The sequence below is a fragment of the Panicum virgatum genome, chromosome 4K (genome assembly GCF_016808335.1).
Source record: "Panicum virgatum strain AP13 chromosome 4K, P.virgatum_v5, whole genome shotgun sequence".
Taxonomy (NCBI): Eukaryota; Viridiplantae; Streptophyta; class Magnoliopsida; order Poales; family Poaceae; genus Panicum; species Panicum virgatum.
The window spans coordinates 6,372,903-6,390,024 of NC_053139.1; the positions used below are offsets into that span (position 1 = coordinate 6,372,903).

At 52.1% G+C, this 17,122-nt stretch overlaps 2 protein-coding genes across 5 annotated transcripts; one reads left to right on the plus strand and one right to left on the minus strand.

The window, feature by feature from the left end:
• Positions 1–411: 411 nt before the first annotated feature.
• Positions 412–2,094, minus strand: LOC120702809 (E3 ubiquitin-protein ligase EL5-like). Of its 2 annotated transcripts, none has more exons than XM_039986766.1 (3): positions 1,566–2,094; positions 1,342–1,454; positions 412–1,253 (listed from the first exon to the last, which is right to left on the minus strand). In XM_039986766.1, the coding sequence occupies exons 1-3, from the start codon at positions 1,749–1,751 to the stop codon at positions 884–886; spliced, it is 669 nt and encodes a 222-aa protein (XP_039842700.1). In that variant the 5' UTR covers positions 1,752–2,094; the 3' UTR covers positions 412–883. The 2 variants fall into 2 exon arrangements, with proteins under 2 accessions (XP_039842700.1, XP_039842699.1); XM_039986765.1 differs by having other exon boundaries at positions 1,342–1,457; positions 1,566–2,093.
• An 8,728-nt stretch (positions 2,095–10,822) lies between these two features.
• LOC120702810 (probable LIM domain-containing serine/threonine-protein kinase DDB_G0286997) lies at positions 10,823–16,402 on the plus strand. Of its 3 annotated transcripts, XM_039986769.1 has the most exons (10): positions 10,823–11,842; positions 11,936–13,787; positions 13,903–14,054; positions 14,134–14,199; positions 14,289–14,441; positions 14,510–14,673; positions 14,750–14,900; positions 15,431–15,553; positions 15,664–15,751; positions 15,841–16,402. In XM_039986769.1, exons 1-10 carry the CDS (start codon positions 11,024–11,026, stop codon positions 16,017–16,019), a joined length of 3,747 nt encoding a protein of 1,248 aa, XP_039842703.1. In that variant the 5' UTR covers positions 10,823–11,023; the 3' UTR covers positions 16,020–16,402. The 3 variants fall into 3 exon arrangements, with proteins under 3 accessions (XP_039842703.1, XP_039842701.1, XP_039842702.1); XM_039986767.1 differs by having other exon boundaries at positions 10,823–13,787; XM_039986768.1 differs by having other exon boundaries at positions 10,824–13,787; positions 14,753–14,900.
• Positions 16,403–17,122: the final 720 nt, after the last annotated feature.

Below are 17,122 nucleotides of genomic sequence, written 5' to 3' on the forward strand. Positions count from 1 at the left end.
TTGCGATCGCGAGCGCGCGGTAGGATGAGGACGAGGACCAGTCGCCGAGCTCGGCTGGTTTTCTGATCTGCAGCTGGACCGGATCTCTCCCTTGAAGCCCCGGGAGACGCCTAGCTCAGCGGCCAGCAGTCTTTGGGAGGGATCGTTGTGTCCAAGAGATGGAGTCAGCTGCTCAGCTCCGGTCACTCACTCGTGCAGCCTCCTGCACTCTGCAGCTTGCAGGCCCCAAGTATGGTAGTGCTACCACGAGCGCATCCGGTGTAGCATCAATGGGAATAAATAGGTTATCCGACCCGTCTGCCTCCTTTGGGAAGAATAAGTTCCACGAGAATCTCGCAGGAACCTCGCAGAGAATCAGCTCTGATCCTGTGTCATCACAGGGAACAAGATCCAAATGTTCCAAAGAGGATGTGACTCCGACTCAAACCTTCAAATGAGCAGTTTAAGTTCATCAAAGCAGTAATTAGTAAACACTGTAAATCAAGGCTCTCGATCCAAATTACTGCAGTCCCCTCTTTTTTTTTCTGGATTACGTTGGGAAACGCTACACACTGTACAGTGCCTACTCGCCGTAGGAAAAACGCTCATCGATTGCTTGCTCATGGGCTCATGGCATGGGAGCAAGGAGAACGGCAGGCCGACACGGCGCCGTCGGATGCGTGCAAAACCGGCAGCAGATTCACGGATGTCTCGTGCGGTCGTGCGCACTCCACTCGTCTCCAATTTCCGTCAGCATGGCAATGGTGTGGCTCGCCGGGCTTGATTGGTGTCTGAGCCTGACGTTGATTAGCTTTGCTTCCAGGTAGGCGCGCGCGCACACCGGCCGCCGGCAACGTCGCTGGCCCCGCCGGGCCGGGGGGGGGGGGGGGGGGGCGAGGCGTATCTATGGGCCGGTGGCGTGTGGGTTGGCGTCGACGGCGGCGCGGCAGAAGGGGCAGCGGGAGGTGCCCTCGAGCCAGGGCGCCGCGCAGGCCCAGTGGAAGCGGTGGCCGCAGGGAAGGTGCGCCAGCACGTCGCCGGCGCGGAACTCGTCCAGGCACACCGCGCACTCCGCCTGCTCCGCCGCCGCCCACCGCGGCCGGCTCCACCGCATCAGCCGCCGCATCACGCCCTTCCTCGAGTACACCTCCCGCTGCACGCCGGCCATCGCCGCCGCCGAGGCCGAGCTCTCGCCGCGCTCCTCCGCGCCGCCACCGCCGCCGCCCACGTGGTGGTGGGGTCTGCTCAGCTTTATGCTCCCCGTGCTGTGGTGCCTGAAGGATCAAATCGTAAGCGATCTGTCAAAGAAGCAAAAAAAATCTCCAGACGCATCGACGTGCTGGTAGATGACAGGCAGGCTACCTCTTGATGGCGGCCTCCCTCTTGCTCCGGAGCTTCTGGTCCAGCCGCTCCTTGGCCTCCCGGGCATTGCTGTCGAGCGTCCACCCGTGTATCATCTCCATCACGGCGCTCCGCTGCTGCAAACAAACCAAGAACCAATCACTCCGGCCGCCCTCCCGCCATCTCACTGGGTCGACTGACAAGACGAGTGATCACTCATCACTCGCGCTGTTCCGTTCTCCTACCTTGCCGGAACTGCCGGCGCCGCCGAGGCCGGCGGCCGGATGCCCGCCGTGCCCGGCCGCGTACAGGCAGAAGGATGGCCGCCTCGTGCCCCCGCCCGCCTCCGTGCCGGCGCCCGCCCCGCCCTGCCGGAGCCGCCGCCGCCGCGCGCACTCCACGCCGGGGAGCATCCCGGCCATGATGACCATTCGCAGCGCGCACTCCTCGCCGCAGCAAACGGTCGGCGACGCCGGTCAGCTGCTGCTGTATGTATATATGTACACACGCGCGCGCGGACGCGGCGAGCCGCGAGCCCACGCCGCACCTAGCCGCGGGCGCGTTTCCGGGCAGAGGATCCAGCCGCGGGCGCGGAAGCCATGCGTGCGCCGGCCATTTCGGGCAACCGCCGCGCGTCGGCCTCCATCATCTCGTCGGCCCGCCTCGCGCCTTCCGTCCGGTATGGGGGTCGACGGCGACCGGGAGGGGAGAAGCAGTAATGCCAATGGTGGGGTGGCGGTGGCTTTGGTTGCAAGGGAAGGGATCGCCCCCTCGCGCCTTTAATAGCTGCCCCCGCCTGGTCCTGGCGAGCGACGGGCGCGCGCGCGGCCAACTACCTCGCTACGACATGGGATGCCGGGGTGGTGGATGGGAATCGTGGCCTGGGGAATGCGGCGGCGGGCCCTGCGCGCGGGACGGCGAGGAAATCCACTGGCCGGAGGAATTATTGGGGTCCGATCATATCGGGTCATGTCATGGCCACTCCGAGTGTGATGTGATGTGATCGCCGCCCGGTGCTGCCGGCCTCCCGGCGAAACTGCCACTGACACCTCGGGAAAGATCTCGCCTCTAAAAACTTCAACCTGTGTCCTCAAAAAAAAAAAAGAAACTTCAGCCTGGCTTGCTTCGTTTACAATTCGAGCCATCTGAGAACACGAGTAGCTCCAAAATCCCCATTCTAGGGTGCAGCGCGTCTGAAAAAGGTGAAAATTACCGCATGGGCTTCACAGTTATTAACCGCATGTCCAGAGTACGCAGGAAGCAGAGAGAGGAGTACAGTACATTACGTGGTTGGATTTGAATCAGTTGGTCAGGGCAGCAGCGACAGCGAGCAAGTTGAGCCTTGCGATCAGCGGGGTGAATCGATCCTACGATTCTGGGGCGACGCGGCTGGCAGCAGGACAAGGCACCAGCGCAAACTGAAGCCGACCTCGGCGTCCGTTCCGACCGGCGCAGCCCAAGCGCCCGGTAGCGGTAGCTGGGGACGGAGACTCCGAGAGGGACCAAGGCGCTTTCCGGGAAGCTTCCTGGCGGCAGCGACCGGACACGCCATGACACCCCCCATTATGCCTGCCGCGCGTCGCCTGCCCCACCCGGCCGCCCCTCCGATCCGATCCCCCGCGGCCTCCTCCTCGGCAGCGAACCGACCACTCTGCATCACCAGTGAGATAGCAGGAGCACTATTAAACCATGTTCTTGGTTCAGATGGTTAACGCACCATTACCATACCATCAAGCGGTTTGCTGCGTGATCTTCACTTCTTCAGGCGTTTCCCTTTGGCTAAAATAAAAAGAGAAGGGAGAATCATTCTTCAGGCAGGCTCGGCTCAAGTGGTGCCACTAGAACACTGACGAAGGATTAGCCTGCTGGGGAAAGGGACCGGGGATTCAGGCATTCAGCAGGCGCGAGGCAGTGATGCCGGTGCCACGTGAAGGCGACCTGGCGACCATCGGCAGCCTCGCTGTCTCTCGCGATCTTCTCCGGCCACCCGATTAAACAGCGCTCGCGATCCCCTGATATTTTTCTATGCAGGGAGGTACAAACACGTTGTGATACGATACGATACGTGATTAGCAAGAATGGTATCGCGTTGAGATCCCATATTATTATAAAACCAGTTCTGCTTCTCTGATTGAGACATGCGGGCTCTGGGACTGGGAGCAGCAGAGGATGCGATCGAAACGGCCTGCAGCCTGCTCTAGCTCTAGGCCCCCCCTGGCAAGCAAATCCGCGGGGCATCGATCGGACAGTGCCAGAGTATCTTTTTGAACAATAAAGTGCCGGAGTATCTGAGATTCCGAAGCGGCACTTTTATTCTGAACTTCCGATGCAGGGGAGAGCTGGAAACGGCTGGCAGGGCCCCTTGGTAACATCTCAAGATGCCGGCCGGCGCCAGCGGATCCTCGAGGAACAAGGATCAGCTGTGCGGCGGCATCCGCAGCGACCACTTGGATTTGGCAGATGAACGTCGTTTCTGTAAGGTGTGCGGTGTGCTACTGGCTTCAGTTTGGACTCCGATGAAGTTGCTGCACTACAGGGAGAAATTTCGATTACGGTTTGCCGCACCGTCCGAACTCAGAAAGTTCAGACCCGACAAGTTCTCCTGCCATGGAAACCATGGGCCCAGTTATGGGTATAGCAGGCCGATAGAGAGGCCCGTCGCCGTTCCTGCTAAGTTGAGCCCACAGCAAGTTCAGAGCATCTCCTCCGGACCCGGAAAGAACCATGGGCCTCTTATGGGTATCCATTCCTGCTAAGCTTTTCAGCCCATAACAATCTCACAGACAGGCCAGCATAAAGCAGACGCCCAATAAAGAGGAGAATCAGCTGCCTTCACGGGCCGACCGACGGGGACTCCCCTCGAAGCCCGGTCCTACTATGACCGGGGCTACCGGCACGCTGTGCGTGGCCTGCCCGCTCTGAAGTCTTGCTTGCACCCAACGCGATAACCCGCGGGGCCGGGGCGGTGCGACCACCGCCCAGGCGCCCACGGCCCACGCGCGCCGCCGTCCGCGGACTCAGTCACCGGTCTCCACGCAGAGAGCCACGGCGAGGCCCCGCCCCACGCTCGTCTCGCGCCGCCCGTCGTCCCCACCGCGCTCTGCTCTCATGCTCTGGTCGGCGGCGGTCCACGGCGAGGCCGAAAGCGCCGGGCTCTGGCTGGGGTTTCTCGAGCGGATGATCCTGCCGAAAGAGGAGCGGAGTGACGACAGCTGATCCACGGCGAGATTAGCTCATCTGGTACCAAATCGAGACATGTCTCTTTGTGATTTGGGCTGGGTCGCACGTAATCTCGGCTCCGGACAGAGAGCGACGGCCTCGCCGGCGCCCCATGGGTGGAACACGAGCGAGAGCGACACTGATGCAGTGATACCGTGCAGTGATACCCACTCTGCTGCGTCGTCCGTCCCATTCTTCCAGGTGGTGGTGCCTGACCCGCTCGCTTTCCCGATCGAGAACGTGATCGCTGTCGCCAGGATATTTTTTAGAATTCAACTAAAATTCAATTCGATCTGGCTCGTGCACCTACCTCACGCCTAGGCCTCGTCATCCCCTGGGGGGTCGTATGTAGTGACGCCAGCAACGAAGCGCCACTTCAAGTACAAGGTCAAATTCTTATTTCGTTCATAAAGTCATACGAAGCTATCGTTATCGTCACGTTCAGCAGAATTTGAACTCTTTTTTTTTCTAATCTCTATATACGATTCTTGGATCGAACTGCGGGCGCCCACCACGTCACCCGCTAACCCAATAACCGTCAGATCCAGCCAAAATATGATATGGACCGTCCGATCTGGTCGTAGCGGATGTCTCACCCGTTGAGCAGGGTCGCGAATCCTCGCGAACCCGTTCGCGTGCGACACTCGCAGCCCTCCCCCTGGCGCGGGCGTCGCCGCCGCGGGCGCGTTCCCGGCCATCCCGGCACGGATGACAGTCCAGCGACCCCGGCGACCCCGGCGCAGGCAGGGTGCGAGCGCGGCGAACCGCCCGCTCCAGTCCCAGCCATCCCGGCGCGGGCGGAGCCCCAATGGCTCGTGCATTCCCGGTGCGAGCACGGAACCAGGCCGCTCCAGTCCCGGCCATCCCGGCGCGGGCAGCGGCCCCTGCGACCCCGGCGGCGGTACAGGCGTGGGCTCAACCTCCACCACGCTTTCCTCAACTGCACTGCAACATTTGGCTACCTTGCCGTCGATCTGACCCAGACTCGCCGCCAACCGTCGACCTCCAGCCAGCGTGAAGCCCATGGGTGGTTAGCATCTTGCCTCTCCACGTTTATCTGTATATGAATACATGCGCCGGTATAGCGAGTGGATGTGCATAACTATGAGCTACGCATCGATGCTGCTCCTCCCTTCCCAGGCCGCTGACTCCCCAACTCAATCACGCTAATATGTGCTGCATCAGTATTCCAGATGCCTGAACCGACAGGTACAAACAGTGTGCTCCAAGTCTTCAACCCTCCATCTTCGTAGATAATCTGTTTCTCTTTCGATTTGTTGCAATCAAATTGCAAATATCTTTTTTCTTTGAATTTCAGTATCCAACACTGTCACACATGTCTGGCTCGTCACTGTGAAGCTATGGCTGGCCACAGATACAACGCGGCATGACATTATCACTGACTAACCAGTAAATTGAAATTGCAGCCTTAGTTCAAAAACAAAACAGGGAATGAAAAATGCAAATTCACCATGCTGCCAAGTTAAGCATACATAGGGTTTTAAGCATAGATAATATTGAACGGAAGCATGCTTGTCATATATATAAACTAGATATATATGTGTAAAGTTAGCTAGAGGCTGCAGCCATTTTTCCGTAGGACTCAACTAGATCAAATACTATTTCAGTAATTTGTTCTTTTAAATTTTGTCAGACTATATTTGCAACTATCAGTTAGCCATAGGTGTGAAATGGCAATTACCTAACCAAACAGTTCTGAATCAAAGAGTGGCAGTAACCATTTGGCAATAACTTCCATTTGCATAATGTATGCATGGTACAAAAAAAATTGCTAAGCTTCTGATGTCACCACACATTTCAGTTTTCGCTATCTTGAGCCTCATGTAACTGATGCATCAATTTTTTGTCATGTAACAGATGCATCAATTATTCTTTGTGAGTTCATTATCAGGTACCACTTGTTGATCTGCACATTGTATGAATGTTGCCTGACCTGGTTGATACTAGATGATTTACATAATATTAATACTAGAAGGATGTCTTTATAGCATATACTATATGTGCTGGCAGAAGATTATTTTAGATGTTACACGGTTGTTTGGACTGAATCCATGAAATTGTATTATTCAGATCCAACTTTACATGTTCTAAGTTAAAATCTGAAGTGGAAGTACAAAGGTGTCCCAAGAAGAGCAAGCCTTAAGAGAACAAATTAGCTCCTCCAGAATGATGGAACAATGTACTTAGTCATGAAATTGTCAATGGATGACTGACAAATTCTCTAATTACTATGTACTGATTCGTAATTATCTATACATAGCAAGCAGGAGGCTGCTCAGGTATGACAACTGACAAATTTGTCACTCTTGCTTGTTTCTACAATGGCTGATCAATGATAGATTGTGGGACGATGACCTGTGCCGAGGCAAACTTGCATGCCCTTATCCAACAATCTATAATTTTGAACAAAAGAACATGACTTCGCTAAGAGGCTGTTGTATCCTCTATGCAAGCTATTGTATTCAGCTTGTAAGAAATTTTTCCTTCCTTTGAATGTTCAAACCTAAATCTCCTGCTATGGTAGTACATTAAAATTTCTTATTGTATTGATGATTTAAGTTATACAAATCACCGTCGCCTAGAATTACAGCAGTCTAAAGAATACCAATGAATACCGATGGTACCACTAGCAACTTAAGGTCAAAAGACCAATACAGGTTTCCAAGACCTTGCCTGCTCCATTGACCATATATCGATGTCATGAGCATCATTGGTATTTTTAAATCCTGAACTGGGCCTCGAGGAAGGGCGCGGCAAAGCCGCGCGAGTCTTTCTAGTTATGTGAACGATTAAGCCAGCCAGGAACCAAAAGAACTCTGAGGAGCTTCATCATGCTTCGCGGAGAGTACGTGTACACCGAGCCACGTCAACACCAACCGATTGAGCACGGCTGATTCGAGTTTGAAAGAAGGAAAAAGGAAACACGGCGCACGCCATCCTAGACAGAATCCAACCTGGCCCCGCCGGGACCGTGGTCACCGCCAGGGTTTAACTTACCGACCGGTCCGGCCAAACCGGCAGAGTCCGGTTCCGGTATACCGGTCCGGTTTGGCCGGAAACCGGTCGGAATTGGTCAAATTCAAATTTGAATTCAAAAGTCGTCGTGCAATCGATTCGGACCGGCTTACCGGTCGGTTTGACCGGCAACCAGTCAAATTCATTTTTTTTTCTTTTTTGGTTTAAATTCAAATGCCCGCAAAGTATACTAAATAAATGTTTGTATAACATATTTTAGTCTAAATGAACCCTCCAACCCTCTTTTGTACTACTTTTACATTGTATTTGTATACTTTTATATGCACGTTTTTTTGTTTAACTTCAAATCCCCGCAAACTATACTAAATGAACGAATTTTTGAGAAAATTTAACACCATTAGATTCGTCGCACCTTGAAGTATTTTTAGGAATTTTTTAAATTTGTTTTCATTTTTTTGAATTCAAATTTGGGCCGGACCGGTTTGACCGGTAACCGGTCAAACAGGATCTTTCCACCGGTTTGGTGAAGCCTGGCCACCGCACGACACGTCGACGCCCAGGCCGTTACCGCGCGAGCACGCCGGCGCGCTCCACGCGGCGGGAGCCCGCGCCGCGACATGTCACCTGCGCGGCCGCGCCCCGGCCATTTTTCTATTCCCCCCGCTCCCGCCGCGCCCGCCACGCCCACGCCGGGCTCGCCACGCGCCGGCGCGCCGGGGCTTGCCTTCGCACTGAAGCAGGGGTTTGCCATGTTCTCTCGCCCGCGCGGCCGCGGCCGTGGCGGGCGCTGGCGCGGCGGCAACGGGCGCAGCCTTGTCGCGACGCCCGGGCGCCGTCGCGCGCCCCCACGCCGCGGTCCGCGCGCACGTTCGTAGGCGTGGGCGGGGGCGGGCGGGCGGGGGACCCGGGTTGGTGTGAGTGTGATGGTGTCAGCCTGCCTGGCCCCACCGAACGGGGCTGGGTTTCAGCGTGTGTGTCTGTCTGGTCTGACCACGGGGAGCGTGGCGTGGGAGGAAGTGCTTCTGGGCAGAGAGACCATTCGGTTTCTCGGTGCCCATACAAATTCGGTTTCTCAGTAAGTCGGTACCGATCGGTTTCTGCAGAAACTTGGTACCGAGGAAATTCGGTATCGGTACTTTCGGTTCGGTTCCGGTATTTACCGAAAGAACCGAACAGACTACAATGACATGCAATATCATGTTTCAATAGCCAACTTTGACACAAATTCAACATAATTCCATAGAGAATAATAGTATAAAAATCATACATATAAAAGGCCACAATACTACATGAGTAGATTACTGTAAATATGTAACAAAGTTGTCCATAAATACATAACAAATACGTAACATGAGCTGCTACTTGCGTAATTCGGTACTAGTTCAGTACTTCGGTTTACCGAGATACAGAACCGAATATACCTCGGTAAATTTGGTTCCCCAGAACTAGGAACCGAACAGGGAACTGAATATTTCGGTTTCGGTACTTTCGGTTCGGTTCTCGGTAAATTGGGTTTGGTACTCGGTATTCTTCGGTATTTCATGCCCAAGGTTAGAGACCAGTCGGCTAAACATGGAACATGGGGTTTAGGATTTGTTTAGGAATAGATAACGGTTGTTTGACTTAATTTTATAGTGAGCGGTCACAGACAATTGTAGAATTTTTTTGAAGGGGGGATTGTAGAAAATAGTGGCAGCATAGTATCATGGCCTGACATGTGCCGCACTCTGGTGTTGTGTTGTGTGACTAATGCAGCCATGTAACCCCCGCGCTCACAAAGCTGGCATAGTGTTTTGCCGACCTTGTTGCGAGCCGCTGGTTACTAAAGAAATACTCCATCCGTATCCGTTTCAATTGTAGATCATTTTGATAAATTAAGATATATAGTTTTTCTATGCATCTAGATAAATATTATATTCAGATGCATAGAAAAAATAGGCATCTAAATTTATCAAAACGATCTATAATTTAGAACGGAGAGAGTACTCCACGTCACATTTAGCAACAAAATAATCTGTTGTCCGGAAGTACCTTCTCACAGTCAGCAAAACTATTTGTTCTCCGATGTCGCCTAAGACCATTGTAATGGTCGAGAGGTTAGCAAGGAGCTCTGCTATCAGAGCTCAAGAGAAAATAAGAACCGCACTATTTAGATAATCTAGAAATGCCACTGAACAAATTTGTTTTCTAGATCAGCATCATTAGAGAGTGTCATTGCATAGTTACCAAAACTGTGAACTAGGTGACCGAGCTGAAAGACTGTCATAATGATGACACTTCTCTCACGTTCTATAACACTCATCTTCTTCTTTTCTGTCATGTCAGCAAATTTAATGTTTATAATACTCTCGTGATGCTTTCATTAACATTGGCCTTACTCGACTTGTTTATAGTGCTAGACTGCTAATAGTAAGCAACTTGTCTTACAAAATTAAGCCTTTTGAGTCCAAGATATACTTCATAACCTCGGAACACAAAACATCAATGATGCCACAATGATCTCTGTCTCTGCACATGCCTGCACAAACATGAAACGTTAGCCCGGTCGCCAAGTCCCAGCACAACACCTAACACAAGCCGGAACACAAATATAGCATCATCACTGTGCTCCGGCCATTTGTTTTATCCCCTCCTGCTCCCCAGCGCGCGTGACCAACGTATACCAAACCAAACCCCATGTCGGCTGCCTCAAAAGTACCCCAAGATTACGAAAAGTCAACACGAGCACGAGCACGCGTCACCCCCGCAACCCCATTGTTAAATGCCACTAATCCGTGCACATACGACGTGGGACCCGCCGGTCAGCCTCTGGTGACGACACGACACCGCGCTGCCACGGTATCCCGCCGCTAGATACGGCGCGTCGCGTGGCAGCAGCAACACACCCGAGCCGAGATATTTGGCCTCCAAAATTCTTCAAGAAAAATATTTGCTCTCCAACCTCCCGGATTTAGCCGGCTAATCGCCTCGACCGCACGATGGTCTGCCTAACCCCACGCCCGCGCGCGCATATAGCCGTATAAAGCAGGCCGCGCCGCGTCCGTGATCCGTTAGCGAAAGCGTCGTCAGCCCAGGCAGGCAGGTCACGGCGGGAGCAAAAGCGAAGCGCGCGCCGGTCAGGCACGAAGTTGCAGTGGGAGGGGCCCCGAGAACTAATCCTCCGCACCGCCCGTTCCCCACCGCCCGTTCCCCACCGCCGATTCCGCGATTCGGTTCGGTGCCGCCGGCCCGCAGTGGAGCCACCGCCCGCGAAGCTAAATTAGCGTGCGATCGCCAGAAGAGAAACAAACGCGATCCAGAGCGTGGCAAGTGGGGAGGGAGGAAAACCCCGCGCGAGAGCGAGCGGGACTCGCGTCGCGCCTCCGCCTTCGCGAATTTCTGTTTCGCCTGCTCGGCGCGGCGGTGCGCGCGAGCGCTGAGCCGACCCGGAGAGAGGGAGGAGAGTGGGAGAGGGGAACCCTAGGCAGGAGCGCGGCGGGCGGCGGTGATGGGGAGCAGGGGAGTCGGCGGGGTGGCGGCGTCGGCGTCGGCGGGGGACCCGAGCAGCCCGAGCGCGCGGGCGTGGGGCGAGGACGAGGCGGCGCCCGGGAAGGTGAAGCTGATGTGCAGCTTCGGGGGCCGGATCGCGCCGCGGCCCGGGGACGGGGCGCTGCGGTACGTGGGCGGCCAGACGCGCCTCATCTCCGTCCCGCGCGCCGCCTCCTTCGGGGAGCTCCTGCGCAAGGTGGAGGCGGTGGACGAGGCCGCCGCCGCGCCCGCCCCCGGCGCCGGGGGCGTGCTCGTCAGGTACCAGCTCCCCGGGGAGGACCTCGACTCGCTCATCTCCGTGTCGGGCCCCGAGGACTACGAGAACATGATGGAGGAGTACGAGAAGCTGGCCGCCGCCGCGCCCGACGGCTCCGCCAAGCTCCGGGTCTTCCTCTTCCCGGCCTCCGGGAGCGAGGCCGGCGGCTCCGGCTCCGGCTCCGGCTCCCACCAACTCGCCACCGCCGCCGTCGACGAGTCCGGGCAGCGGTACATCGACGCCATCAACTGCGTCTCCGCGGAGGCCGTCGCCGCGGCCATGCGCCGCAAGGACAGCGTCGCCAGCGCCGGGTCCTCGGCGCACAACTCCGAGGCCTCTGAGTACAGCGGCCTCGTCGAAGGTATGTCGCCACGGGCCGGACCGCCGCCGCCTCCCGTTGCAGCTGAATACTCGTATTCAGGTGGGGCCCAATACCATGGTGGCTTCCCAGATTCGGTGGGGTTCAGTGCCGTCACCATGTCAGCTCCAGCGATGGGCATTCCGGCGCAAAATCCTATACTGGTTAGGACAGAGCCATCATCAGTGCAGCCTCATCAGGTTGCTGCTGCTTATGCGACATCACAGCAGCCACCTCAAGTTGCTTCTTATTTGCAGCAGCAGCAGCAGCAGCAGCAGCCTCAAGTCACCCAATATGTGCCGCACCAGCAGCATCAGGCAACTGCTTACGTGCAGCAGATGCCGCAGTCGTATATAGAGCCGCAGCAAGTCCACTACATCAACGCACAACAATTTGGTGTTCATGGTGCTCCCCATTCTGTCAATTTTGTGCCTGTGCAAATGAGTCAGTTCATGCCTAGCATTCCAGCAACGAGTTCTATGCCGACTGCGGTCACCCAACAAGTCGGTACGTTCAGGCCTGTTTCTGCTGGTGCAGAACCTGTACAGGAGAACGTGCATTTTGCAAGGCAAGTGCAAGCTCCAGTTGATCAGAGTTACCGGGTGCTGCAGACACCACTGTCGCAGTTTCCTCCTTTGCCTTCTATGCATCTGCAGACAAGTGATGCACAGAGATATGGTGTTCAACCAGTGATAACAAGCACAACAAGCACACCGGTGCTGACAAGCTCAGGGACAATTCCTGTGGTGGTTAGCTCGACCACTGTTCCATCTCTGAGGTATGATGATTGCACAATGTGCCAGAAAGCATTGCCGCACGCTCATTCGGATAACATTATCCAGGATCGGGGAAATCCTCATGCAGCGGGCAATTCTGAGGCAGTTCCAATGTTTTACAGCCTGCATCAAGATAGCACATCCAACAAATCTAGTCCTAGTGCAAGCTCAGGAACTCCTGCTAATTACATGGCAGAACCGAGAGCTGGGAACACAGGAGGGATGATGGGGCAATTTGAGCCAACGCTTCCTGCCAGAATACCTGCAGTCCATGTAAATGCATCTCCTGATGCAGGTGTGCAGGTTCAACCCACCATGGTTGCTTTACCAGTTTCTAGTGCACCTACTCCAAATGGAGTATTTGTGCGTCATCCTCCTCAGGCTGGGCCTGAAGATCCTGCCAGGTACCAGCAGCAACCATACTCTTATAGCACGCAACCACCGCAAGTTCCAGTGAATGGCCCACAAGTCATTGATGCCAGTGCATACAAAAATTCAAACCATCCAGCAACAGAACCGCTTAGAGAATATGCTCGTGATCTTCCTAATGATTATGCCAGAGCTGTCGATGCCCGTATGCAAGGAGTTCATTTGGGTCCCATCGCCCCTCCAGAATCTAGTGTTCAAGGAAGGCCTTCTGTTCCTCACAGTGCCATTGACTATGCAAAAGTTGAGAAGCCACCTGTAAATATTGGCAGTAGTTCTATCTACGAATCTCAAGCTGGAGGGTATCATATGGGGATTACCAATGCCTTTACTGCTCCTGCTTTGACCCAAGAGGACAACATTGCACGGCATAGTGAACAACCACCTGCTTTTGATGTTGGTGCACAAAATGCTCATCCTGACATAATCCAGCATCCACTCAATGTGGCAGTCCAAAACAACCTTAGAGTGCCCATAGAACCACCTGTTTCCAATGAAAAGGTTCCTGTGCGACCACCGTACTCCGGTGTTCAGGTTCCTGCTGGGCCGCCTCCACAACATCCTAGGGAAATGGTTGGTCACTTGGTTTCTGGTCCCCCTAATGGCAGCAGTAAATTTCCGCTGCAGGCTACTGCTGGTATTGACCGTGTTGAAGGTACACGGGAACCAGCTTACACTGATTCACTTTTCTCAAACCAGGATCCTTGGAAAGCAGTGGGAAATGCTTCTTTAGTGCCTCCAAGGCCAATCAAGCTAGCTAAAGAGCCTGTTGCTTCTGGAGACCAATATATGGATGGTTATGTTCCTGATATCAACACAAATGCTGCTGCACTCTTAGAAGAAGGGAATCTTTCACGCATTCGGGACCCAGGGTTTAAGGATATCCACACAGTTAAAGTGAACAAAGGTTGGTAGACTTTGTTGTTCTGTACTATTCAGGAAGTAGTTTACAGTATCATTTCTACAGTACAGTGGACCAAGTACATTGTTCTGCTCCCCATTCTCCTTTTCTCTTCTGACAGGATTTGGTGAGGAAAATATCAAGCGGCAATTACAAGCTGTTGCTGAAGGGGTGGCAGCATCAGTTCTTCAGTCACCCTTTCCAGAAAAACCAGCTGTGTTATCTGGTGATCAAATAGATTCACATGGAGCAGTAGTTGATGCAAAAGTTCAGGTGGGAGATGTTTCTATCTGTGCTTGTCTAACTTGTTCTTTAACAGGGTGTAAATTTTTTGCTTTAATTTTGGGTTCAGGATGAGGGGAACAATCAGTCAGACAAAACAAGCCAGGGTGTTCAAGTTTTGGATGATAACCTTCAGGTTTTTGTCCAAATTAATTTCGAATATTTTATGTACACCTTCTATTGTGGCTTCAAATGCATGTTCCCTTTCTGCATTGTGAATTGCAGATAATCAAGAACAGTGATCTTGAAGAATTGCGTGAACTGGGTTCTGGGACCTTTGGTACAGTTTACCATGGGAAATGGAGAGGTACTGATGTTGCTATTAAGAGAATCAATGATCGATGCTTTGCTGGGAAGGCATCTGAGCAAGAACGCATGGTATGCAGTTAACTTACTGAGTTTTTCTGACCTGCGTGCATAATGTTCTAACCTCCTTGTGTCTGTAGAGAACTGATTTCTGGAATGAAGCTGACAAGCTTGCATCTCTACACCATCCAAATGTTGTAGCCTTTTATGGTGTTGTTCTAGATGGGCCTGGTGGATCTGTTGCAACGGTAACTGAGTACATGGCCAATGGTTCACTCCGACAGGCATTACAAAGACATGAAAAGTATGCTAATCTTTCCATTGACTAATCATGATGCTTTACATATGGTATCACCTCTAAGTTCAGTTTATTCTATTAGCAGGATATTCGATCGGCGTAGGCGTCTACTAATTGCAATGGATGTTGCATTTGGAATGGAGTATTTGCATGGGAAGAATATTGTGCATTTTGACCTAAAGAGTGATAATTTGCTCGTTAACCTAAGGGATCCTCAACGCCCTATATGCAAGGTGCGTCTCTTGATTCTCCCCTTTCTTTAAATGTTGTCCAAGTACAGAAAATTAAATAACTTATGTCATGCAAGTGGATGTGATTGCTAGCTAGCAAAGATCTGTGTTTGGTCCTTGCGCATGTACTTGATAGTGATAAGCGAAATCTCAATTTGTTTCTTGCGCTTTGGTATTTAGGAGGGGTAGTGCTGCTTCTATGATACTTATGTATTCGTTTAATGTGCTTATGGACTTCTTATTTGTCTTTAAGGCATTAAGTGGTTAAGCAAGACTCAATCTACCTTTGCTTGTATTAGTCAAAATACACCCATACATATGGCTGTAATTTTGTATAAAGCAGTCATATGGCTGTCAGTAAAGAGACCAGGGTACATGAGATATTTGTATGGTTGCATCAAAGATATCTTGGCTTGCCATTAAGGATGTAATTGTTTAGAGAACTGTTGGCTTCACCACCAGGACAGCATATTAGGCATCTCTGATATCAGTGGTTGCGGCCTGACATGAGGGTGGCTGTCCTATTTTTGTAGGTTGGTGATTTGGGCTTATCGAAGGTTAAATGTCAGACACTAATCTCTGGTGGTGTGCGAGGCACGCTCCCTTGGATGGCTCCTGAGCTGTTGAATGGCAGCAGCAGCCTTGTTTCTGAAAAGGTTGGTTCTGTTGCTTCTTTCTTACTAATGTGGCACTCACTTTCTTTGAGCTGCCTCCGGATGAATACGTTCCTGCCCCCTCAAATGACCTTCATATAATTTGAGTGCAGGTTGATGTTTTCTCGTTTGGAATCGTGATGTGGGAGCTACTTACTGGTGAGGAGCCTTATGCTGAGCTGCACTATGGCGCCATCATAGGTACACTCGCAACTTAGCTACTATTATCCCCCACCATGGGGATTCCAATGCCATTCTTGTTCCTGAACATCCCGGCCACCTTCACTCAGGTGGGATCGTGAACAACACGCTGCGTCCTCCGGTGCCAGAGTCCTGTGATTCCCAGTGGAGGGCGTTGATGGAGCAGTGCTGGTCAGCTGAACCGTCAGAGAGGCCAAGCTTCACAGAGATTGGCAAGAGCCTGCGCGCCATGGCGGCTTCTCCTACCAAGGTGCAACCACAGAAATAGACGCTGCGGCTCACGCCGGGACGTTCAGCGGCCTGCCGGTCTCTGCAGCCTGGGAGGTTCCATGACTTCTGTATATGAAAAATAAGGTGGGGAATGGGGATAGACAAGAGAACGTGGCAAGCTTATAGAGTCGGTGGATGGTCGATGCTTCCTGTCGTGCTTTTACCGGGCCACGGAAACATATGTGGCGTAAAGAGTGGACCGTGAGCATGTACATGAGGTGTTATATTGCAGGGTTAGCGTGCGAATCTCGTGTACTCGTAGGCTCGTAGCCATGGGGTCAGCCCTCGATCCTGGGCGTTTTGATGGGCCAGCGCCTTGCAAAAGAAGCGCTGTTTGAGCCTGCTTAGCACTTGCTTTGGGAAGAACCCAAGCTTCAGCCTGTTTTGAGTGGACTAGAGGATTTCAGCTGGAGACACGCAGATTGTTATTCTAAAAAGGGATAAGTCTATTTTACAACCTCGAACTAGTTAAGAAGTCCGTTTTTCAACCTCAAACTACGAAACCGGGTAACATAGGCCCTCGAACTGGCAAAACGTCCGAATCACCCCTCGATCACTGTAGCAAGCTGTTTTGAGGGCGGTTTGCTACAGTAACATTTCCGGATTTCTGGAAATTCACCCCTCTTAATTAAATAATAAAGAAAGCATAGTTAATATTATCTAAAAATCATGATATTTTTTGAGAGGTAGATAAAAAGACAAGGAATCTATTTTGGCTAGATGTGCTACAATAGACATAAAGGAATTTGAATTATAAAATTTTAAAAATAGGTAGAATTCAAAATTTCTTGAATTTTTAGGTCAGCTAAACCTATGATAAAAATACATTAAAAATATGATAATTCATAATTTTTTATTTAGTTTAGTTAGGTACTTTTTATTGGCCCAAGTTCTATAGAATATTCATAAATTAAAATTTGAGGAATCAAATTTGATTCAAATTTGAGCATTGCGAAGGAATTCAAAAACTTTCATAAAAACTTGGGCCAATAAAAAATACCTTATTAAACTAAATAAAAAATTATGAATTATCATATTTTTATTTCATTTTTATCAAAGGTTTAGCTAACCCAAAAATTCAAGAAATTTTAAATTCTACCC

What these genes read in the sequence shown, in the direction of transcription:
- LOC120702809 (XM_039986765.1), bottom strand. Translation starts at nt 1,751, where the DNA reads ATGGTCATCATGGCCGGGATGCTCCCCGGCGTGGAGTGCGCGCGGCGG. An exon ending in GCGCCGGCAGTTCCGGCAAG is followed by an intron (nt 1,458 to 1,565) that starts GTAGGAGAACGG and finishes GTTTGTTTGCAG; the next exon opens with CAGCGGAGCGCCGTGATGGA. An exon ending in AGGGAGGCCGCCATCAAGAG is followed by an intron (nt 1,254 to 1,341) that starts GTAGCCTGCCTG and finishes TTGATCCTTCAG; the next exon opens with GCACCACAGCACGGGGAGCA.
- LOC120702810 (XM_039986767.1), top strand. Translation starts at nt 11,024, where the DNA reads ATGGGGAGCAGGGGAGTCGGCGGGGTGGCGGCGTCGGCGTCGGCGGGG. An exon ending in TTTTGGATGATAACCTTCAG is followed by an intron (nt 14,200 to 14,288) that starts GTTTTTGTCCAA and finishes TGTGAATTGCAG; the next exon opens with ATAATCAAGAACAGTGATCT. An exon ending in CTCAACGCCCTATATGCAAG is followed by an intron (nt 14,901 to 15,430) that starts GTGCGTCTCTTG and finishes CTATTTTTGTAG; the next exon opens with GTTGGTGATTTGGGCTTATC.